Here is a 25,022-nt window from a genome sequence, read left to right as displayed (position 1 = left end):
TCTGCTAACTTTTAACATGCATCTCTGCCATCATCATCATTGAACAATGGAAAACCTCTCCACAGCGGTCTACTATTTGGCAGACTAGCCAATGAGTTACAGTTACAGCTACTCAACAGTTTATAGTCAAATTGTGAATTTTAGAAATGGTTTTCTAAACATGTCACTTATTTAAAACTCCTCACATTTTTATTTCATCAGTTTCCAAGATACTTAAAATGAGCGTGTCACGCGTTTGCTGCTGAGTTTAACATGCATCTCTGGCATTGTCACACCTTTTATTGCCTGGAATAGAAGCATTACATTTTTTGCAAGCTTGAAATTATCAATAGAAAGTAACTTCAGCATGTAAATAATATTGCAACCTGATACCGATGTCTTGATCATAGCAAGATAAAGTGGCACTGCATAATGTATTACATTGCATGTTATTTTTGTAAGAAAGTACATTTAAAACAGTTGTTTTTATTAACGCTGTAGATCATGTTAATCCTTTTTAACTCGGCCCTTGAAGTTTTCCATGAGGTTGAAAACACCGAAATAGTTTCCAAGAAGAAATCCAAGTTTCGTAGGAAACAAACTATTAAAAGAAAAAGAAGACTGGTGACTATAATCAAATTTTGTTAGAGCAACAACTGACAAAGAAAAAGTAAAAAGGTTCATGACTAGCTTGCTATATATATTTACCAAAACTGTAAATAAAGCAGTACATAAATGATTGGATAGATTAATTTAGCAACATCTGTCATAAAAACATAGAAAATAGGAGGAGTAGGTCATTTGGCCCTTCGAGCTTGCTCCACTATTCAATATGGCCATGGCTGATCCTCTATTTTCAACACCATACTCCCACTCTCTCCTCATACCCCTTGATGCCTTTAGAGTCCAGAAATCTATTTCCTTCTTAAATATATTCAGTGAGTTGGCTTCCACAGCCTTCTGTGGTAGAGAATTCCATAGGTTCACCACCCTCGGAGTGAAAAAGCTTCTCCTCATCTCAGTTCTAAATGGTCTATCCCTTATCCTGAGACCCCTTGTTCTAGACCACCCGGCCAGAGGAAACGTCATTCCTGCATCTAGACTGTCCATCCCTGTCAGAATTTTATACGTTTCAATGAGATTCCCTCTCGCTCATCCAAACTCCAGTGAATACAGGCCTAGTCGGCCCAATCTCTCATCATATGACCATCCTGCCATCCCAGGTATCAGTCTGGTGAACCTTTGCTGCACTCTCCCTATGGCAAGTATATCTTTTCTTAGGTAAGGAGGCCACAATTGCACACAATACTCCAGTTGTAGTCTCAACAAGGCCCTGTACAGCTGCAGTATCTGTAGCTGCAGGAGCATCCTTGCTCCTGTACTCAACCCCTCTCGCAATGAAGGCCAACACACCGTTTGCCTCCTTAACTGCTTGCTGCACCATGCTTGCTTTCAGTGATTGGTGTACAAGGGCACCCAGGTCCCTTTGTACATCCACATTTCCCAATCTATCACTATTTAAATACTACTCTGCCATTCTGTTTTTCCTACTAGTGGATAACTTCACACTTTCCAACGTTTTACTGTATCTGCCATGTATTTGCCGTCTCACTCAATCTGTCTAAATCACCTTGAAGCCTCTTACACTCCTCACATTCCCACCAAGTTTCATGTTGTCAGCAAACTTGGGAATATTACATTTGGTTCCCTCATCCAAATCATTGATATATATTGTGAATAGCTGGGGCTCAAGCACTGGACCCTGCGGTACCCCACTAGTCACCACCTATCACTCTGAAAAATATCCGTTTATTCCTACTCTGTTTCCTGTCTGTTAACCAATTCTCAAACCATGCCAATATATTACCCCCAATCCCATGTGCTTTAATTTTACACACTAACCTCTAACATGGAACTTTATCAGAAGTTTTCTGAGAATCCAAATACACCACATTCACCGGTTCACCCTGACCGATTCTGCGAGTTACATCCTCACAAAACTCCAGTAGGTTTGTGAAAAATGATTTTCCTTTCATAAATCCATGTTGACTTTGTCTAATCCCATTGTTGTTTTCTAAGTGTCCTGTTATCACATCCTTTATAATAGATTTGAGTACTTTTCCTACTACTGATGCTTGGCTATCCGGTCTGAAATTCTTTGTTTTCTCCCTCCCTCCTTTTTTAAATAGTAGGGTTACATTTGATACCCTCCAATCTACCGGGACTGTTCCAGAACCCTCATGTTTTAATAGCAGTCAGTCTTTAATTTAATCTTGACTTTGATTACTAACTATTTTGGAGTTGGGGCCTAACGATATTGGATTCTACTAGCTCTGGCTAGAGAGACACGTTTTTAATGGTTTTGGCGAAATATCAATGTTAGTTTCATTCAGTATGTGGCACTCTTTACAATCAAAAGGTTGCAACTCCATTTTGAATCTCTCCAATCAGATTTCTGACCCTGTCACAGTGCCGGAAAGACACTAATCAAGGTCACAAACGGCATCTTCTGTGACCACAGTACATTATTGTTCCCTGTCCGCTCTGCAGCCTTTGACATGGTCAACCACATTATTATACTTCAACATCTCTCCTTCCTTGTATAGCTTGGTCGGTTCTACTCTTACCTATTCATTCTGGAGCATCATGAATATCTATCTTTAAACCCCTCCTCCTCTCCCTCGGTGACCTCTCCACCACCATTCTCAATACCTCCATTGCCTCTGTTATCACACTGCTTGCTTCATATCCATTCCTTAATGAGCTGTAATTTCCTCTAGTTAAGGATTGGAAAATCCATGCCATCATCTTTAGACCTTGCTGCAAACTCCATACACTTGCTAACAATTTTATTGCCCTCCCTAGTGAAACAGACCATTCACTGTGACGTTGGATTCAAACCAGAGCTGAACTTCTGACTCCGCACCCTCTCCATCATAAGGATTTTCTGCTTGCACCATATAATAACCAGTCTCTGCTCCAATTTCCACTTAACGGTTTGTGAAACCTCATTCATGCCTTATTCATCTCTAGATTCAACTTTGTGAACACTGTCCATCCTGACCTCTTGCTCTCCAGCCTCTGTAGATTTTAGCTGATCCAAAACTCTACCAGCCGTATCTTCCCCACACCAAGGGCTGAATTTTATTTGAATGGTGCAGGTTGCGGTGGTGGCACTGGAAGCAGGTGGCACTTCCACATAAATGACGTGTGATGGGCTGGCCAATTAGCAGCCTGGAGGACAGGGCCCTTCCAATTGTTGAGTGGGGGTGGGCAACAAGGCATCTATGGCGGCATCACCTGACTAAAAGGCAGGTGCTGGTGGCATCTTTAAAGGGCTGCCAGCCCTGTATACAGTGCTGCCTTGTTGCCAAGAATTAACTGAGCAGTGCTAAAGGCCCCTGTAGCTGAACTGTGGAATCTTCCACTCCTATTGCTCAAATGAAGACCCACGAAGCAGACTAGGAGACTGCTGCCACCAAGGCAGAGGGAAGACAATGAGTGACCCCAAGGTTTAGCGATGTCTCCTTGCAGTTTCTCCTCCAGGCTGCAATGGCAAGGCAGGAGTCCCTCTTACCAAGAGATGGCAAGAAGAGACCCTCCCACCTGAACAGCAACCCTGGATGAGGATTGCAGAGGAGGTCAGCAGCTGTGGGGTCACTCCCTGAACCTGGGTGCAGTGCCACAAACAGGTAAATGACCTCCTTTATTCATGCCAGGGTGAGTCCTCCTTACCACTCTCCTCTTTGGGGCTTGCATATGGCAACATGGGAGAGTGTGCTACATGGGAAGGGAGTAACAACCGAGGCAGTGGCAAGTGGCTGTGGCAGCAGCAAACCTTTTCAGTTGCATGGCTGCGTCTCAGAGACAGCCAGCAGTCTGTCTTTGCTGACCCCCACCACATCCCGTAAGGAGATGGCATTCATGAGCCCTCATCATAGGCCAAAGGGCTGTGACCTGCATAAAATATCTGTGCTAATCTTTATGGGAAAACTAACAATGTTCCTCCTTCTGCTTGCAAGAGAAATAGGCCCACAATTAAAAAAAAAGTGGGTGAGGGTGGAGGCATCCAGACATTTGTGTTTTGACCCCAACAGAGGTGTTAGCCCTGGAGCTGGCTCACAGTCAGGGGGGTGGCAGTGCAATTGCCAATAGCAAAACAGGAGTGTCATCACAGAAAAATGATTTGCTTGAGTGCAAGACAAAAGAGTGAATCTGGACAACATGTGATAGATACAAAAATAGGTGGGAGGGCATGTTGCGATGAGGACCTAAGGAATCTGCAGGGGGATTTAGATAGGTTGAGTGAGTGGGCAAAAATTTGGCAGATGGAGTTTAATGTAGGAAAGTGTGAGGTCATGCACTTTGGTAGGAAAAATCAAAAGGTACACTATTATTTACATGGACAGAGGCTCCAAAAAAGTGCAGCAAGCAGGTGCAGCAAGTAATTAAGAAGGCAAATGGAATTTTGGCCCATGTTGCCAGGGGGTTGGAGTTTAAAAATAGGGACGTCTTGTTACAACTGTACAGGGTGTTGGTGAGGCCACACCTGGAGTACTGTGTACAGTTTTGGTCCCCGTATTTAAGAAAGGACATACTGGCATTGGAGGCAGTTCAAAAGAGATTCACTAGGGTGATTGCTGGGATGAAGGGGTTGACTTATCAAGAACGGCTAAACTGGTTAGGCCTTTACTCATTAAAATTTAGAAGAATGAGGGTGATCTTATTGAAACATACAAGATTCTGAGGGGGCTTGACAGGGTAGACACTGAGAAGATGTTTCCACTAGTGGGGGATTCTTGAACTAGGGGACATAGTTACAGAATAAGGGGGAACTCATTTAAAACAGAGATTCGAAGGAATTTCTTCTCAGGATGTCTGGAATTCTCTACTCCAGAGAGAGTTATGGAGGCTAGATCACTGAAAGTATTTAAAGAGGAGGTAGATAGATTTTTGAAATATCGGGGAGTTGAGGGTTATGAGGAGCTGGCACGAAAGAGGAGTTGAGGCCTGGGGCAGATCAGCCATGACCTTATTGAATGGCAGGGCAGGCTCGAGGGGCCGAATGGCCTACTCCTGTTCCTATTTCTTATGTTCTTATGACACATGAACACTGCATCTATATTATTGGACACGTGGAGTTCTAAATCAAGCATGTTTGGGATGAGGAGATGTGAAACCCTTAACTCCTAAATGTTTGTATTCTCTCATGGTCTCAGTATTCCTGAAGGACACTCAGCTGCAGAGAGCAGGGGCCTGCAGTCCACCTCTGAGGTGGAGGAGGGATCCTCAGAGTCATTGCCCCATACCCTCTCAGTGAAGATACTCTTGCATCAATGGGTAATTCTTGTGATTAGATTCAGGGTCACGACCTGGTGAGCACAGTAGACACACCCAAGCAGCTGATGAACAGTGTGACAGTCAAGGTCACTGACAGTTGGAGAACTATAAGAGGTCAGGCCCAAACTGAGCCCCAGGATGATGAACTGCCTCTGGACTCAGGAACACAGCACTTGCTGGACACGAAGTGAGGTGAGGGAACATCTGGCAATCTTCCAGAGGCTACTCACACCGATGCACAAACAAAGAAGTCCATCCAGGCCATGTGTGTGGCCATGTCTCAGATGTGAGAGTGCATGGCTTCCTCCATTGTGGGGTTGGCAACCTTTACGAGAACCCGATCCAACAGACCAGTCAGTGGATGCTGGAAATGCGTACAAAACTACAAGCTATTGTCTCATCCATGAGTTCTCTGCAGCCATGGCATGGCGAGAGGTGGATGATCCACCTGGAGTTTACACCAAATTTCTGTCCTTCTCAAGTCAGCAGGGAGGTACAAAGAGGTCTTTCAAGGGTGGAGAAGCAGCTGCTCCATCTCAGGGCACTCCAAATATGTGCAGCAGTTTCTCAGCCACTTCAGTCAGTGACCCCAGCTCCAGTAGCCATGACAACAGAGGAGGGTCCTGCACCTGCACAGGAGACCCTCAGCATGCCAGAGCACTCCAGGCATCAAGCAGCCAGAGGACGGCTAAAGTCATCCCAGGACATGGGCGACAGAATCTGCCTGCCTCCACCTCAGCTGTAAGTTCAGGGGTTGCACCTCGTAGAAGCACACGTAAGCACTTAGACACACATGGGGCTCAGAGGTGTTTAAATTTTGCATATGTTAAGCCTTCTTACACTAGTGCCACTCAATAAATGTCACACTTGCTATAGTTAGCTATTCATGTATTTCTTGTTGCCTTGTGAGATGTTAAAACAACCTTTCACCCTCAATAGCCTGCTTGTATTAGGGTAGGTGGTTTTTGATCAGCTCCTCAGCTTTATCAGTGCACGGTGAGCCCGAGCACTGGGCAACGGGGTGCAGGATGAATGAGGTGACAGCCCAGTCCGCATTAAAGTAGGTCTATATTGCACTGATATATATGCACAAGAAACTGGGTATATGAGATTGTCTGAGCCTCCCATGCGCATCTCTCAATTCCCTTCCCCTCTAATGCAAGGGCTTCCTCCTCATCCTTTACTGCACGTTCAGCAGCCTCCTCCTCATGGATGATGAGAGGCAATCGATGATGTCCTAATTATTCAAGGCCCCCCCAATAGTGGTGGTCCGCTGTGTTCTGCACAAGCTGAGACGCCCTCTCTGGGGCATTGTGAAGGGCTCCACCAGGTCAGTTGAGGCATTCGATTCGCAACTTTAGCATCCTAATGGCCTGCTCGGTGATCAGGCCCCTGGCAGGTATTGTACCTCTTCCATGCGAGTGTTCTTCACAGGCCTGAGTAACCATGTCTTCAATAGGTAGACCTAGTCCCAGAGGATCTCTCTGTGAAAACATGTTGGGGGAGGAGCAGGAAAGCTGTGGCACCTGGGACTGCCTTACTTTGTAGGCTTTGTAGCTGCTTCCTGGGAATACAGCACACCCCTGAAGCATCTGCTTTCAGTGGTTGCAGATCAGTTTGACATCGATGGAGCGGCAGCCCTTCCTGCTGAAGGCCACTGGCTGGTCCATGGAAGCTTTGATGGCCACAGGATCACAGTTGATGACACCCTGCACCTGAGGGAACCAAGCGATGGCCTTGAAGCCAATGGACCTTTCCACCTGGCTACCTGAATCGGTGCTATAACACACTTAGGGTAAAATTTTTCGCTTGGAGGACGGGTGCATGCCCGACCTGACCAAGCGTTAAATGACGCGCGATAACGTCAGGCAAGTGTCCTGACATTATGGCGTACTCGCACAATATTTCAGTTGGTGGTGCGCCCGCCGACAATTAAAAGGCCTATTAAAGCCATTAAAAAGTTAATTAAAATAAAATTTCCACTGCCCGTCCAATCTTACAGTTGGCAGGCAGGTGAAAATGCCAAGTGGCCTTTGCACTTTTTTGGAAACCTCACTTATGGGCGGGATGAGGTTTCCAAAAGCAAATAAAAATTAAATAAAAACTTTAATTTTTCATTAATAACATGCCCCTGTTCATGTAACAGAGTCACATGAAGGGACATGTTTCATTACTTTTTTTTTCATATATCTCCATCTCCATGAGGCAGCTCTCTGCCTAAGAGAGATTACGTAGCGTGCGCTCACCCAGCTCGCCCTCCTTCCCCCACCAACACAGGCAGCACTGAGTGCTGCCGCTTGTGTTTCATGCTGGGGGGGCCTTAATTGGCTTGCCAGTGTGCAACTGCTTTCTGGCTTCCCAACTGCCCCCAGCGCAGCACTGACGAGCCCGCACGCCAAGGGCAAAATTCTGCCCATAGTCTCCAGCCCTCTTTAACATGGCATTGGTCGCCTCCTTGATGGGCCACAGCCTTGCAGGTGTCACATATATTGCCAGTGGATCCCTGAAAAGATTTGGTTGGGTAGAATTTGAGAGCCATGGTGATTTTCAGGGCCACTGGTACTGGGGTCCACCGAATACCATGGGTCTCAATTTGTCCTGAAGCATGGTGCATAGATCAATGACCGCCTCCCTGTAAAGCCTCAGTCTGCACTGACACTGCAGCTCTGACATTTGCAGTTAGCTGAGTAGTGTACAATAGAATCTCTCCTGCTGACAGGCCCTTTTGCACGTGGCCAGCTGCTGCCACTCCCCTGCCATGCGCATCCAGAGGCTGACCTTCAGTTGCTGCTGTGGAGCCACCAGTGCCTGGCTCTCTCTCCGTCTTCACTGCTCCTTCTTCTTACAAAGTGGTCTGGAAGACTGAGTGGATCAGTTCTATGTCAGGTGGTCTCTTCCCTCCCTTGCACTATCTTTGCAGCCCATCTCCACCCAGAACCTGCCCCTTGCTACTCCTTTGGGAATAAGTGTCACCGATCCTTTGTGTCCATTGTAGAACAACACCCACCTGCTCCTGCTGGCATGACCCTGATCCATTGGTAATGGCACTCTTAGAGGCCCTTCACTGTTGTCTGGCAAAAGCCTCTGGAGTTTAGGACTAAGCAGCTGATGGCATAGTCATCAGCAGTGGATGGTGTACAAGTGGCCAGAAGTGGTGGAGCATTGATATCTCGGAGGCTAGGACTGTAGAGCTAGAAGTTACAGAAATAGGGAGGGGTAAGGCCACACAGGGATTTGAAAATAAGGATACGCATTTTAAATATCTCAGTCAGACCAGGATGGAGGTTAGCAAGCTTTGGAGTGATAGGTGAACAGTTTTGATGTGAGTTAGGTCAAAAAGAATAAATCAGGTAACTTCTGATCAGTCAGCCTAATATTGATAATTGGTAAGCTTCACAAAATTATAATACATAATAACATTAAAATTAGTTGTTTGGTAGTACAGAACTTGAGTATTGCTGAAAAGAGAGACATGTCTAAGCTTTTCATCTTGCACTCATCAGGGCACTTGTAAGAATACCAATATAAGAAGAAGACAACAATTTATACTGTATGTGAAGAGAATGCTGAATTGGCTGGCAAGTGGTGTTGTGATGGAGAATGCACCATTGATGGTGACTGACAGTTAACTGCCAAGCATTGCTTGAAATTTAAACCAGGCAGCTTAACCCCAGTTGGCCAAAGCATTGCCCTGAGGCATTGTTAAACATTAGAAACCATTTCTGACTGTGTCGAGCCAAGTTCCACAGTGATTCTCCTGCCCCCAGCATAGCTACTAGCACATTAGAACATATAATGACTGTTTGAGAGAAGTACAGAACTAGAAGTTGTAGCAGGAGCTGAATAAAGAGGGTTGAAGGCTGGGAGCAACAAGATATGTCTAATCTTTATACAAAGCACTGATGTCCTACTAAACTGGCTTCAGACAGGAATTAATGTAAAAGCAAAATATACTTTTCACATTTTTAAAATCTACTGCAAACAACCTGCAGCAGCTGGCGGAGAATGCACAATGATGCACCTCCTACATGCGCAATTCATGGGAATTCAAAGAAGCAGAGTGAGTGCAAACATCAGTCAACTGAAGAGTACAACAAAATGAAATAGGTGTTGAACAACTTGCTCAAGAAGTATGTGACTGACGTCACTGAGACTATGGTTCTCACTTACATAAATGTCACTGGAGTATTTGACAGGCTGGATATCAGTTGAAAAGTGTGTTAGTGAGAAAAGCTATACTGACAGCTCCTTTACAGATCATTAGTCAGCCAGCTGGGGCGAGTAGTGCCAGCAGGCGTCTCAAAGGAGTTGCTGGAGATGGCTCCAGCTGCTGCAGGAACATCTCATATGCCTTCCAGCTAGATGTCCAAGCCGACCATTATCCCAACAGCATCACACCACCCAGCACAACTTGCCCCCCGTCATAGTTGTTCCTCCCACTCAAGGGCACTTTGACACAGCCTTAGATTACAGAGTAAAACATGCATTCTTCACCAGAGGAAACACTGGTGTAGAGCTGAGAGCACACAATTAGTGCAAGCAACCCAAAACAAATATTGTTAACATTTCCAGTCCGTGCGACCTTTCTTCAGAACTGAAGAGAAGTGGAAATGTGATGAAATTGATACTGTATAAGGGGGGTGGGGTAGGTGGAGCTGGATAGAAGGCCAGCAATAGGTGGGGTCAAATGAGGGATCGATGAAGATGCCATGAAGCAAAGGACAAAGGGAGTGTTAATGGTAGTGGTTAGTGCTAAAAACGATGCTGACAGCGGCATATAGGTAAGAAAGCAGTTTGTGATAATAGCAGAACAAGAGTAGCATTGTGTGAGAGAACAACATGGAACAAGTAACAGATGGCCCTGTAGGGGATGGGGTGAGGGGAGGGGGCGGTGGTGGGGGAAACAAAAAGGATAGAAAATTGGATAGAAGGGGGGATAAGAAGGGGATGAAACCACTGGCCAAATGAATAAAGATAAAAATAAGTGGATAAAAAATAAAATGAATGTAGAAAAAAGGAGATTAAACAAAGGGGGTGAGGATGGAGGAGAGTATTCATCGTCTGAAGTTGTTGAATTCAATGTTAAGTCTAGAAGGCTGTAAAATGCCTAATTGGAAGATGAGGTGCTGTTCCTCCAGTTTGCGTTGGACTTCACTGGAACATTGCAGCAGACCAAGGACGGACATGTGGGCATGAGAGCAGGATGGGGTGTTGAAATGGCAAGTGACAGGAAGGTCTGGGTCATGCTTGCAGATAGATCGGAGGCGTTCCCCAAAGCGGTCACCCAGTCTGCATTCAGTCTCCCTGGTGTAGAGGGGACCACATTGAGAGCAGCAGAGGCAGTAGGCTAAATTGAAGGAGGTGCAAGTGAAGTGCTGCTTCACCTGAAAGGAGTGTTTGGGCCCTTGGATGGTGAGGAGAGCAGGTGTTGTATCTTCTGTGATTACATGGGAAGGTGCTGTGGGAAGGAGATGAGTTGTTGGGGGTGATGGAGGAGTGGGTGTCCTGGAGGGAACAGCCCCTATGCAACGCTGACAGTGTGGGTGGGTGTGTGTGTGTGAGGGAAGATGTGTTTGGTGATGGCATCATGCTGGAGTTGGTGGAAATGGTGGAGGGTGATCCTTTGAATGCGGAGGCTGGTGGGGTGAAAAGTGAGGACAAGGGGGACATTATCATGGTCTGGGAGGAAAGGGAAGGGGTAGACAGAGGTAGAGGTGGTGACAGGTCAGAAGGGGGGAGGCATGTGTAGAGTTGGACAGTGTTCTGTTCCATTCACAACTTCTCAGATAATGAAGCCATCCATGCCCGCATACAGCAGGATCTGGGCAACGTTCAGGCTTGGGCTGACAAATGACAAGTAACATGCGTCATGCCACAGAAATACAGAAATACCAGACAGTGTCTTTCTAAAACAAGAGTGTAACCACCTCCTCTCGATAGCATTAACATCACTGAATTCCGCCACCATCAACATCCATTCCACTTCATTCCATTTTCATTACCGTGTGCATCATGTTAGCAACTACAACATGGAGCTGTATTATATAATTGGTCATGTTTTGATTGTATTCAGTGGTGCACAAAGACAATATTCAATCATTAGTTCTTTACCATACAGGAATTTTCATGGAGAAAAATAATGTCATAAAAGAAAGTTGTTGTAATAGACATTTCTCATATTGAAGAATCAAGACTGCTTAAAAGACGATATAAAAATGAATTGTAGAACATCATAGACCAAGATAAACCGTACTTACTTTTTCAAAGCAAACAGAAAATACAGGCTTCGTGGCATTATAAGAAGCATTTGTTCCCGTAAAATAGCATCCGTCATCTTTTTGGCAACATAACTTGGATCTAAAACGGGAATAAGATGTGGCCACCTGTATAGAAATTGAGTATAAATTATAGGGTAAAAGCCTTAGTTTCATTGTTCACAATTTGTCAACAAAAAAATTATGCAGGTTTTCATGAGTAAAATAAAGGTGGTTAACCACCCAAAAAATATATTTGAGAAATCCTGCTTTAAAAAAAACACACTAAAAAACACAGGTTTTCTCCTACATTGTTCATCAGGATCTCCCTACAGTTAGAAGATTTTTTTTGCCATCAGCTTAGCTAAAGAATAGCAATAAATTGGTGACACTTGCTGATAGAAGAGTCTCATTCAATGTAATAAAGGCATCTGAGTATTTGATGGGGCTTGGTGTTGGACATTGCTCAGTTGGTAGCACACACCTCTGAATCACAACGTTTGGGTTCAAGTCACATTCCAGGACTTGAGCACAAAAAAACAAGGCTGATATTCCACTGCAGCACTGCACTTTGGTGGAAGGTGCCATCTTTTGATGAGTACTTTAAACCAAGGCCCTATCTGCCTGCTTGGCTGATGTGAAAGATCACATGTTACTATTTTGAAGAAGGACAGGGGAGTTATCCCCAGTGTTCTGGCTATCCCTCAATCAATGTATATATGAAAAAAAAAATCTGGTTATTATCATGTTTGCGGGAGCTTGCTCGGTGGAAATTAGCTGCCACATTTCCTACATTACAACAGGGGCTTTTAAACAGAAGTGAGAAATTTGGCAATACTAGCATGCCACCAGCAGAGGGAAGGAAGGCTCTTCCTGCAAGTCTTCAAGGGGAAGCTGGACTGGTTCTTGACTGATGCATAGATTGAAACACGATAAAGGTAAGTGGATTTACAGTGAACAAATACATTGTTAGTGAGATCTTCTGGACCGCCTTGATCACTTGAGGGAGTAGAGGGGGAATTTTACAGATTTTCTTTCCCTTATCGCTTCTGTGTTTTTCTGCCTTTTTTGCCTCTTGAGGGCTTAAGTGGGATCTAGTCATGCTGCCTCAGGCATTATGAGTGAGAAACAGTCTTGATGGATCAGTTGATCTTTTCCTGTCTGTAATTTTCATATGTTAACCGTGCATTCACATTTTAAAGTTTTGAATGCATTTAATGCTGAAAAGTTTTAGAATATACTTTGTCTTCTGCCTTGAGAGTCTTAAATAACTTAAGCTCACCTCAATGCCACATCTCGCCTACCACCACCCGCCACAACTTAACCAAGCATCCTACTGACCTGAAGCCCATTCACCAACACAGCTGATTTTTCTTTGTGTCCCCTCAAAAGGTCAAAATGTCCTTTTGTGACACAGTATGCAGAATTGTACACTGATGCTGGCAGAGGGTAAATACTTTGTACAGACCATCACTGTGTACTATATTTCTCAAGCTAGACATTTGAAGATCCTACTTTCACCACAAAACATGGGGCCACTTTGCGATGGTGGGTTAGGTGTGTTTACCAAAAAAACTTCCATATCCTTTTCTGTATTCCCACTGTTTCTTTTTATTCCCCGGCCTCATGATTTTTTATTTTTCTACATGAAAAGATATCTTCCACTTTTTGGCTGAACGGATCCAGGGGATTAGATTTGGGAATGGTCTCATTAGATTGGAAGTTGGCAAAAGTTACACTGCCTTTTAAGAAAGGAGGGAGAGAGAAAACTGTGAACCACAGGCCAGCTAGCCTAATGTAGTTATTGGGAAAATACTGGAATCTATTAAGGAAGTCTTAAGGAAAATCCTGTTTGACAAATTTATTTGAGTTTTTTGAGGATGTAAATAGTGGGGTAGATAAAGGAGAAACCAGTGGGTGTAGTATACCTGGATTTCCAAAAGGCATTCAATAAGGTGCCACATAAAAAGATGATAGGCAAGATAAAGGCTCATGGAGTTGGGGGTGATAAATTGGCATGGATAGAGGATTGGTTAGTGGATAGATTAACAGATAGAAAGCAGAGAATGGGTATAAACAGAGCTTTTTCAAGTTGGCAGGCAGTGAACAGTGGAGTGCTGCATGGATCAGTGCTGCAGTTCAGCTATTTACAATCTATATTAATGACTTAGAGGAAGAGGCAGCGAATAATGTATCTAAGTTTGCTGGTGATACCAAGCTAGGTGATAAAGTAAGCTGTGAGGAGGATACAGAGAAGCTGCAAAGAAATAGAGACAGGTTAAGTGAATGGGCAACAAGATGGCAGATGGAGTATAATGTAGAGAAGTGTGAAGTTATTCACTTTGGTCGTAAGAATTGAAAAACAGAATTTAAAAAAAACTTCTAAGTATTGATGTTCAAAAGAGACTAGGTTGTGCTCATACAAGGAACAAAGTTAACATGCAGGTGCAGCAAGCAATTAGGAAGGCAAATGGCATGTTGGCCTTTATTGCAAGGGGATTAGAGTACAAGTATAAAGAAGTTTCACTGCAATTCAATACAATTGACCTGCACATTTTAGAAAGAATACACTTACATTGGAAACAGTACAGCGAAGGTTCACTAAATTGGTCCCTGGGGTGAGGGAGTTGTCCTATGATGAGAGGGTGAGTAAATTGAGCTTGTATTCTCTGAGTTTAGAAGAATGAGAGGCGAGCTCATTGAACAAATTCTGAATGGGCTCGATGGAGTAGATGCTGAGAGATTGTTTCCATTGGTCAGGGAATCTAAATCACAAGGGCACAGTCTCAGGATAAGGATCTGAGATGAGGAGACATTGCTTCACTCAAAGGGTTGTGAATTTTTGGAATTTTTCACTGCAGATGTTTGTGGATACTCCATTGTTGAATACATTTAAGGCTGAGGTAGGCATATTTTTGCCTCTCAAGGAATTAAGAGATATGGGGAGCAGGCAGGAAAATGGAATTGAAGCCCAAGATCAGCCATAGTCGTATTGAATGGTGGAGCAGGCTTGATGGGCTGTGTGGTCTACTCCTGCTCCTATTTCTTATGTTCACCTGAAAAGAAGATCCAACAGAAGTCTAACAGCTACCAGTATAGCTCTTTATTCATGGGTATATTTGTAGAACCCTCATTTTAAAAAAACAAACAATTACTACCATCCTTATCTCATGATCTTCACCCTCATAATCTATTTATTTTCTTCATTTTTTGCTGTACTCATTTTAGTGTTTTAATCATATATGTAATTTTAAACAATGCAACCTTTTTTATCATCCTTTATCACCTGTTTACTCCTTTTATTGCTGGCATTGGTTTTCCTACCTCTGCCACACTTTCCACTTAATGGAATGTTGTTATTTTGTCAACCCCTGGTTATGCCTGTTGCCTTGAGCATTTAGAATTACCCCATACATTGCCTGCCAGTATACTTTCACTTAACACAATTCAGATTCATCAGTTGGACTCATAAATATTCTTTTTTTTTATTCATTCATAAAATGTGGGCATCGCTGGCTAGGCCAGCATTTATTGCCCATCCCTAACTGCCCTTGTTCAGAGGGCATTTAAGAGTCAACCACATTGCTGTGGGTCTGGAGTCACATGCAGGCCAGACGAGGTAAGGATGGCAGATTTCCTTCCCTAAAGGACATTATTGAACCAGATGGGTTTTTACGACAATCGACAATGGTTTCACGGTCATCAGGCTTTTAATTCCAGATTTTTATTGAATTCAAATTTCAGCACCTGCGTGTTGGCATTTGAACTCGGGTCCTCAGAGCATTACCCTGGGTCTCTGGAATACTAGTCCAGTGACGACACCACTATGCCACCGCCTCCCCCTAATTTTGTAATTCATTACAAAATTGCTAGAAATTAATCAGAATGCCACAATACTAACATTTCAAGATTGTAAGTTTTAAGTAACACATTCTAGCAATACATTTTAAGCTTGAGTCAATAAAGTTGAAAGTAAAGATGACAAATTTAATGAATCTACATGACTACCTACTTGGTGTTACAGCCATCAAACATGCCGGTGCGTATAAAGAATGGGCAAACGATGGTAGTCTTGATACCATTTTTCCCTGATACAAGCAATTCTAGTGCAACAGAATCAGCAAAGCCAACTGCTGCAAACTTGCTTGAACAATAATCTGTAAAAGATGAAAGACACCCGTTGCTCACCAAAAACAATTGGGAATCAGATCTACTAGGACAGAAGTCAGTTGTATGAGAATAAAAAGACAGTTTAAAAAAAATTATCATAGTTCTAATTATTGATAACACATATAGCGGTGATATTCAATATTAGAAATATTAGATGCCAGATTATAGGAAATCTCCACTGACAAGCCTAAAGATCAATGGGCAGCTATCAATGAGGTTTTTTTAAATTCATTTAGAGGCTGTGGGTGTCACTGGCTAGGCCAGCATTTGTTGCCCATCCCCAATTGCCCTCGAGGTGGTGGTGGTGAGCTGCCTTCTTGAACTGCTGCAGTCAATGTGGTGTAATATACCCACAATGCTCTTAGGAAGGGAGTTTCAGGATTTCAACACAGTGACAGTGAAGGAACTGCGATATATTTCCAAGTCATGATGGCAAGTGACTTGGAGGGGAACTTCCAGGTGGTGGTGTTCCCATGTTTCCCCTGCCCTTGTTCTTCCAGATGGTAGTGGCAGTGGGTTTGGAAGGTGTTGCCTAAGGAGCCTTGGTGAGTTTCTGCAGTACATCTTGTAGATGGCACACATTGCTGCCTCTGTTCGTTGGTGGTGGAGGAAGTGAATGTTTATGGAAGGGGTGCTAGTTAAGCGGGCTGCTTTGTCCTGGATGGTGTGAAGCTTCTTGAGTGTTGTTGGAGTTGTATTCATCCAGGCAAGTGGAGGGTATTCCATCACACTCCCAACTTGCGCCTTGGACAGGTTTTGGGGAGTCAGAAGGTGAGTTACTCGCCGCAGGATTCCTAGCCTCTGATCTGTTCTTGTAGCCATGGTACTTATGTGGCTAGTCCAGCTCAGTTTCTGGTCAATGGTAATCTCCAGAATGTTGATAGTGGGGGATTCAGCGATGGTGATGCCATTAAATGTCAAGGGGCGATGGTTAGATTCTCTCTTGTCGGAGATGGTCATTACCTGGTACTTGTGTGGCGCGAATGCTACTTCCCACTTGTCAGCCCAAGCCTGGATATTGTACAGGTCTTGCTGCATTTGGACATGGACTGCTACAGTATCTGAGTCGTCATGAATGGTGCTGTACATTGTGCAATCATCAGTGAACATCCCCACTTCTGACATTACGATCAAAAGGTCATTAATGAAGCAGCTGGAGATGGTCGCACCTAAGACACTGCCCTGAAGATCTCCTGCAGTGATGTCTTAGAACTGAGATGATTGACCTCCAACTACCGCAACCATCTTCCTTTATGCTAGGTATGACGCTAACCAGTGGGGAGTTTTTCCTGATTCCCATTGACTCCAGTTTTGCTATGGATCCTTGATGCCACACTTGGTCAAATGCTGCCTTGATGTCAAGGGCGGTCACTTTCACCTCACCTCTGGAGTTCAGCTCTTTTGTCCATGTTTGAACCAAGGCTGTAATGAGGTCAGGAGCTGAGTGGCCCTGGCAGAACCCAAACTGAACGTCAGTGAGCAGGTTATTACTAAGCAAGTGCTGCTTGATAGCAGTGTTGATGACCCCTTCCACCAATTTGATGAATACTGAATATCGATCTTTCCCTGTTGAGAGCAAAATCTGTGCCTTGTAAATTATATGGTATAATGCTTCTATAATGATAAAAGTGTAATACCCACACATGTTTTAAGAAAAGTAATAGTTTAACTCATTGATATTAAACACTTGAAATATATGCACAAACTGAAATGTAGAAAACAACAGCAATTTAAAGCTGCATATATTCTGCCATATTGTACAACATTCTCAGTCTAAATATTATGAGCATAAAATCTCCAGAAGCCACAGAAGCTATTCTTACCTGCCAATCCATTGACTGGAAACAGTCCTGCTGAACTGGCAACACTAACCAGATGGCCATGGTTGCTGGCAATCATTGCAGGCAGGAACGCTTTATAGGTCTAAAAACAGTTAACCATCAGAATTACTAAGTGGACTGTAACCGATGGCTTATTGTTTTTACTTAAAACTATAAGGATTACGAAATGAGGAAGAGAACATAAAGACATATTTGAAAACTGCATTGACAATTCATTTTTCCCCTAGTATAGCAAACTTAGCCAGATTATTTACATTAATCACCGTTAAATGAAATAAACCAAAATCAGTAAATAAGACAGGAGAAAAAACAGTGAGAAGTAGAAAGTACAGAAAGCCACTAAAAACATGTACAAAACTGAAAATCAGCAATTATAACCCAAGGGTATCTTGTCTGAGTTTTTAATCGAACAAAAGAAGTCTCCAAAATGTACATGATTTTATCCTTTAATGCACTGCGGGCAAAACAATTTAATATAAAATTATTCACGTGCTAGTTTTATTGCCATTTTTGCACTGTCGCAAAGCAATTTAAGATGCACAATATTGTAGAAGTAATAGCATTACTCAGAATTCAGTCAAGAATCTGAATGTTCAGAAGGCATTCGATAAGGTGGTACAAAAGATGTTGTTGAATATGGTTAGGGCTCATGCATTAGCATGAATTGAGGATTGGTTAACGAACAGAAAACAGAGAATAGGAATAAATGCATCGTTTTCGGGTTGCACGTTGTAACCTAGTGGGGTGTTGCAAGGACAAGTGCTTGGGGCTCAGCTGTTTAAACCTATGACCTAGATACGGGGATTGGGTAATTATTTCCAATCTAGTTTTGTCTAAACTTGGATATAAACTGTGAGGTAGACGCTAAGAGGCTGCAAAGGAATAGAGACATTTAAGTGATTGGGAAGATGGTAGCAGATGGAGTATAATATTGAGAAATGTAAAATTATCCACTTTGGTAAAAATAGAAAATCAGAATATTTTTAAAAAGGCGAGACTCAAAAATTTGTTGGTATTCAGAGGGAATTGGGTGTTCTTGTACACGTATCACAGAAAGTTATCGTACAGGTATAGCAAGTAATTAGGCGGGCAAATGGCTCGTTGGCTTTCATTGCAAGGGGTTTAGAATGTAGGAGCAATGAAGTCACAACAATTATATAGGGCTTTGGAGAAACCACATTTGGAGTATGGTTTTGGTTTCCTTTCCTAAGGAAGGAAATACTTGCTTTGCAGTGAGTGCAACAATGGTTCGCTAGGCTGCTTCTTGGGAAGATTTTATGAGATTTTATAGAATAGAATGGGCCGATATCATCTGGAGTTCAGAAGAATGAGAGGTGATCTCATTGCAACATGTAAAATTCTTAGAGGGATTGACAGAACAGATGTTGAGAGACTGTTTCCCCTGGCTGGAGTGATTAGAACTGGGGATCATAATCTTGGCATAAAGTATTAGCCTTTTAAGACTGAGGTGACAAGAAATTTCTTCATTCAGAGGGTTGGAAACCTTTAGAATTCTCTACCCTAGAAGACTGCAGATTCTTTGTTTATAATATTTAAGGCTGAAATCAATAAATCTTTGGGAACTAACTGATCAAGGGATATGAGGACAAAATGGGAAAGTGGAATTGATGAATCAACTGTGATTTTATTGAATGGCAGAGCAGGCTGAAGGGGCCATATTGCCTTCTCTTGCTCCTATTTCTTATGTTCTTACTTGGAAGAACTTATGTTCTTACTTTGCTAAAAGCAAAGCCACCTCCACAATGCTTTGAGCATTGCATCTTCAGCACAAGCCTACACGGAATCATCTTCAGAAACAAGGATGGATTTTCCTTTATTGTGTCTGGGGATATTCTGGAGGTGCAATCAGAAAGTCTACCAACAGCTGAAATTTGTGTGTCAGAAGGTCAGAGGTTTAAGCACCATTTTAGTACCTCTGCACATAATCTAGAGCGGGGCCAAAATATAGCATTGTTGTTGCTTGAGTCTGCCACTTGTATTAACAGAAACCTACTAATGCGTAATGGGGACTCCTACACAAATTCAGACTGCATCTAAAGCTATCAGCAATCGTTCTGAGCCAAAATATGAACCTCAAGCCCAGGCTACGGAGAGGCGGAAAACTTCAAGAAAAATATTACTGAAGTTACATGGATGCAAACAAAAAAATTAAAGGCAATCATTTTATTGTGAAATACGTAATTCTATATTGCTAAACTTATTTTACATATTAGAAATTGAGAAAATAGGAGCTGAAAGGGTTTTGAAAAAGTAGCCTTTAAAAAGAGCCACTGAGTTTGTGCCTCAAGCAAGCAGCAAGCCAACCTAGATTCCCACCCACCAAAGCCCCTCATCGCTGGTACTTTCTCCACTGGTTTCCCATATTCTTATACACGTTTTATCATCATCATTGTGGTGGGGGAGAAATAAGCAAGGTTGAGGTGACCATAAATAAAAATAATTGTAACCTGGCGATACATGCTTCATGCTCAGAAGCTTCTAAGAATTAATACAAAGAAGCCAGCAGTCTGTGGCTTGAAACATAAAAGGCTTACACAGGCTGCAGAAGTCACTGAACTGTAAATGGCAGACTTTGATTTAATCCATCAGGGTGTTGTGGGGGAGGGGTAGGTTACTTTCTACGATTACTACACATTTTTAAAAATTTTAAAACAATTGCCAAAAAAGTTAGCATGTTAATTGAAGAATTTAACTCTGATTAATTCATTGCCATTAAAGTTATGAAAAGTTTAGACAAATTGGAACCAAGTATGCCTTTCTGCTGTGTATAGAATTTAAGCATGTGGAACAGATTACTGGTTGTGGAACAAAAAACCTTAATGGATTTTAAGGCAGCACTTGACAGGATTGTCAAAAAATAGAATTTGGAGTTGTTGGAAATGTAGCAAGGAAATAAGTCATTCGCTGTTCTAATTGTGCTATGGCACTTCCTTACATATTACTAATTCTTTATTTGCTATTTAAAAATACAAACAGGAACCGGTTTAGATATATTTGTGGATATATTTATTCTGCTGAGTTTCTGCACTCAACCATTCTGTGTAAAGAGAACAGAATGAAAACCAGACACCTCTCATAAAAAGAGGTAGGAGGAAGAAAACTAAACAGAGCTTTTCCATGGAGTTATTTTAGGATAAAAACAGAATTACCTGGAAAAACTCAGCAGGTCTGGCAGCATCGGTGGAGAAGAAAAGAGTCGACGTTTCAAGTACTCACGACCCTTCTCCACCGATGCTGCCAGACCTGCTGAGTTTTTCCAGGTAATTCTGTTTTTGTTTTGGATTTCCAGCATCCGCAGTAGTGTTTTGTTTTTATTTTAGGATAATACATTCTAAGAAAATACATTTAAACTAAAGGAACACAGAAACACAGAATTTAATTTTCATTAAAAGTTATTTCATATTAAAGAAGTGATCCAAGTTAATCACATTTCTGAATTTTAAACTTACTATCAATCGCATTCTAAGGTTAAATATATTTTTTATAATATGCTGTCTCTCCCCAGGCTGTACTTTTATACTTTTCACAAGTTGAAGGTGGAATCAGCAACCAGCACAACCCACGTGGAAGATTGAACAAGGTTCTACAGACGCCGGTGTTGTTTTTAAATTCGGTTCCAGGACACAACCTATAAAACATGCTAGTAACATGAAAGAAGAATACTGAGGATGCAGGAAATTGGAGATAAAAACAGAAAATGCTGGAAATACTCAACAGGTCTGGAAGCATCAGTGAAGCGAGAAACAGTTACCATCTCACAGATGCTACCAAATATGAGAATAAGGTGACTACATATGTTACGACATCTACATTTCTCAAGTAATGTTTTTGATGTATTATCCTGCTTGTGGCAATTTTGTCATGGCAAATTCTAAGGAAATCATAGGCCATTCGTGATAAATGTTAAACATTATAGAAATTACAGTAAGGACTATGAACAACCATGGGTCACATTTTACGATAACCGAAGTGCCTTTTGCCACATTTCTATACAAATATAAAGAGGCATTTGTATTGTGGATTATCTTGGTTCCCACAATTGGGCTGTTTTCGTAGAATCAAAGGGCTATGGAATTTACTAACAGCTACAGCATACAGACATTAACACATTGGAGAGGGTGTTTGCATTCTGTTGTGCAGTGGCTATTACACTGGGATCTTGGGAAGTGGGCTAAGAATCTTTATGTTGTTGCTTTCCATCTTTGTGTGGGGTTTGAAGGCAACTTTGGGACACTCAGGCTCAGCAGTCCAACATGAGTTTAAAAGCAGTTTGAAATGAGGTCAGAGTCAGCAGCATGCAGGAGCCCAGAGATACATACTCTTTAGAGAGTGGGCACACTGCTGAGGGAAAGGGCTATTGTAGGAAGTGTTGCTAATATCTAGTTCATAATTCATAAGTTTTAAAATATAACTTATAGTTTTAGGAGGTTAAAGTGTTAAACGTAAGATAAATGGAAAATCCTGACTGAGAAGTGAATGCAATTCAAACAAGCTGGGAATTAATTACAGTTAAAAGCTGCCAATGTTTATTTTCCAAGGTCAGAGGGACAGCTATATACTTGAACAATGAATGATACATTTCCTGACCTCTTGGCCAGGATGCCTATTGTTATCTCCGTAAAAAAAGCTAAAAGCTGGCAATTTTGGGAGAGAGGTCATAAAACTATTAGAGACATAAACTATTCATATGGTTTCCTAGAATCAAGGAAAACTTTGGAATTTAAAGATAGTTAATTTACATTTCTACCTGGGGAACAGGCCGGTCAAATTGCCATGCAGATAGTGGTTTCTGGAGCCATGGTTATAAGGTACTTTTGCTTGTGTGCATTTGCTAACAGAAGCAGGCAGCTTAGCTTGGGAACAGACAGAAGCAGTTGCAGCTGTGTTTTGGTAAAGACTGCATCTCATCAGGTGAGTCCAATAGGATGTGATAGGCCTGCATTTCAAGCAGAGAAAATACTAGCTTCTTCATTCGCTGCATGGAAGGTGGGTAGGGCTCTAACTCAGTTTGGATTTTATGAGGGAAAAGCTGCTGGAAGATTTACCAGCTTTAAGCTAGAGGAAGAAATCTATAGTGGCCCTCACAGAGCCTTGTGGCAGAAAGCAGCCAGCAGAGTTAGCTTGGAAAGCTGTGGGAAGGCACTGGATATCTGCCGGCAACCAGAACAAGGAGCTGAGGGATCCATCGTGTAAAGCAGTGGCTATTACACTGGGATCTTGGGAAGTGGGCTAAGAATCTTTATGTTGTTGCTTTCCATCTTTGTGTGGGGTTTGAAGGCAACTTTGGGACACTCAGGCTCAGCAGTCCAACATGAGTTTAAAAGCAGTTTGAAATGAGGTCAGAGTCAGCAGCATGCAGGAGCCCAGAGATACATACTCTTTAGAGAGTGGGCACACTGCTGAGGGAAAGGGCTATTGTAGGAAGTGTTGCTAATATCTAGTTCATAATTCATAAGTTTTAAAATATAACTTATAGTTTTAGGAGGTTAAAGTGTTAAACGTAAGATAAATGGAAAATCCTGACTGAGAAGTGAATGCAATTCAAACAAGCTGGGAATTAATTACAGTTAAAAGCTGCCAATGTTTATTTTCCAAGGTCAGAGGGACAGCTATATACTTGAACAATGAATGATACATTTCCTGACCTCTTGGCCAGGATGCCTATTGTTATCTCCGTAAAAAAAGCTAAAAGCTGGCAATTTTGGGAGAGAGGTCATAAAACTATTAGAGACATAAACTATTCATATGGTTTCCTAGAATCAAGGAAAACTTTGGAATTTAAAGATAGTTAATTTACATTTCTACCTGGGGAACAGGCCGGTCAAATTGCCATGCAGATAGTGGTTTCTGGAGCCATGGTTATAAGGTACTTTTGCTTGTGTGCATTTGCTAACAGAAGCAGGCAGCTTAGCTTGGGAACAGACAGAAGCAGTTGCAGCTGTGTTTTGGTAAAGACTGCATCTCATCAGGTGAGTCCAATAGGATGTGATAGGCCTGCATTTCAAGCAGAGAAAATACTAGCTTCTTCATTCGCTGCATGTGTAAAGGGTCGTGTAGCTAAAAGGTTAAGGGAAGGACTCTCATCAAATTTAACCCAGAAGTAACTGGAATACGAAGGAGAATTAAAGTAAATTCTGGAGGGCTGTGGCATAAATTCTGGTGGTCCCAGGAAAAGTGAATGCACCTTCAAGGTTTCATAAGATAAGGAAATTCTTGGGGGGGGGGCGTGCAGGGAGTAAGAAGTAAAACTGAGTTCATAATAACACTAGTTTGCAACCATGTATAAGGTAATAGTGGTTACTTTGTTTAATTGTTTTTGATATATAATGATGTTTGTTTTTTTGTTGAAAACCATGAAATCTTGTGGTATAATCCAGTCAGTTAATTGATGCATTTTCAGATTTCTTTAAAACTTTAACAGTCCCTAACAGGTTCATAACAGAAATGGGAAATACATGCCAACAATGTCCATACCTACAGAGAGTCAGAGCTACATGTATTGTTTAATTATTTTCCAGCAGATAAACTGTTTTGGTTCGTAGTTTTTTTTTGAGGCATTGAATTTAGATAGCCTTCAGCTCAGTCATCTGTGGTTCTGTGCTGGAACTGAAAGGGAAGGCTACTGTAGGATTTGGCAGATCCAGATCTGAAAGCAGAGTGTAGGGGGAAGGTGAAATAAAAGGACCTCAAACTCCTATAACAAAGGTAATGTCTTGGCTGTGCCCCATTCAAGGGAGACATAAGAGATACAAAAATTAACCCTTCATTCAAACAAACCTGCATATGCTTTGGTGCAGCTGCTGCTGTCTATTACTATAACAGTACCAGGGTGGCCTTGTTAATACTAACAGGGGTAAAGGCAAAGCTGTGTGTTATGGTCCTTTTGTCTGACAAAATGATAGGAGGTTCAGAGATGATGTTACCAGTACTGCATTTCTTCCTGAAAATTTATACACTGGTAGAAAAGGAGAATAAAATTAATTGGAAATGAGCGTTTAGTAAGAAAAAAATAAAATTGCCAGCAATAGTTACTAAGACATTTTTGTTGAACTGACATCTTTGAACATCAATGTTACTAAATATATCATTATGATTGTCAGGTCTGATGAAATGGGATTTTCTCATATTGCAAGATATTTAATGTCAGAGATTGATGACATAAATTCAGAAGCTTTTCAAAGGAGGCTAGAGAGCTGAATATGTAAAGAACGTAAAGAGAAAGTTCTGGAAGTTAGAATGAAGTTTTCAGAAAGATTAAAGTTGGTTTAGATCCAAGAAGAGATCCAATTGTTCCAACATGGTATCAAGTAAGATTTTAGTGCTTAGGAAGTATGGTGGCAGTGGAAACATGGATTTTCATACATAAACAACTAGCAACATAACTCAGATTTGAAGTGCAATATAACCAGAGCCTCAG

At 42.1% G+C, this 25,022-nt stretch overlaps 1 protein-coding gene across 1 annotated transcript in view; it reads right to left on the bottom strand.

Annotated features, from left to right (window-relative positions):
- Positions 1 to 246: 246 nt before the first annotated feature.
- LOC144679757 (epidermal retinol dehydrogenase 2-like) overlaps positions 247 to 25,022 on the bottom strand; it is a 33,871-nt gene continuing 9,095 nt past the window's right edge. The window contains exons 3-6 of the mRNA XM_078540464.1: positions 17,567 to 17,666; positions 15,586 to 15,730; positions 11,577 to 11,702; positions 247 to 580 (exon numbers count right to left, since the gene is read on the bottom strand). Of these exons, the coding sequence (XP_078396590.1) occupies positions 487 to 580; positions 11,577 to 11,702; positions 15,586 to 15,730; positions 17,567 to 17,666 (465 nt within the window). The 3' untranslated portion in view covers positions 247 to 486. The remainder of the gene's footprint in view (positions 581 to 11,576; positions 11,703 to 15,585; positions 15,731 to 17,566; positions 17,667 to 25,022) is intronic.

This window comes from Cetorhinus maximus, chromosome 4, assembly GCF_964194155.1.
Source record: "Cetorhinus maximus chromosome 4, sCetMax3.hap1.1, whole genome shotgun sequence".
Lineage (NCBI taxonomy): Eukaryota > Metazoa > Chordata > Chondrichthyes > Lamniformes > Cetorhinidae > Cetorhinus > Cetorhinus maximus.
This window is presented reverse-complemented; position numbering and strand designations above follow the sequence as displayed.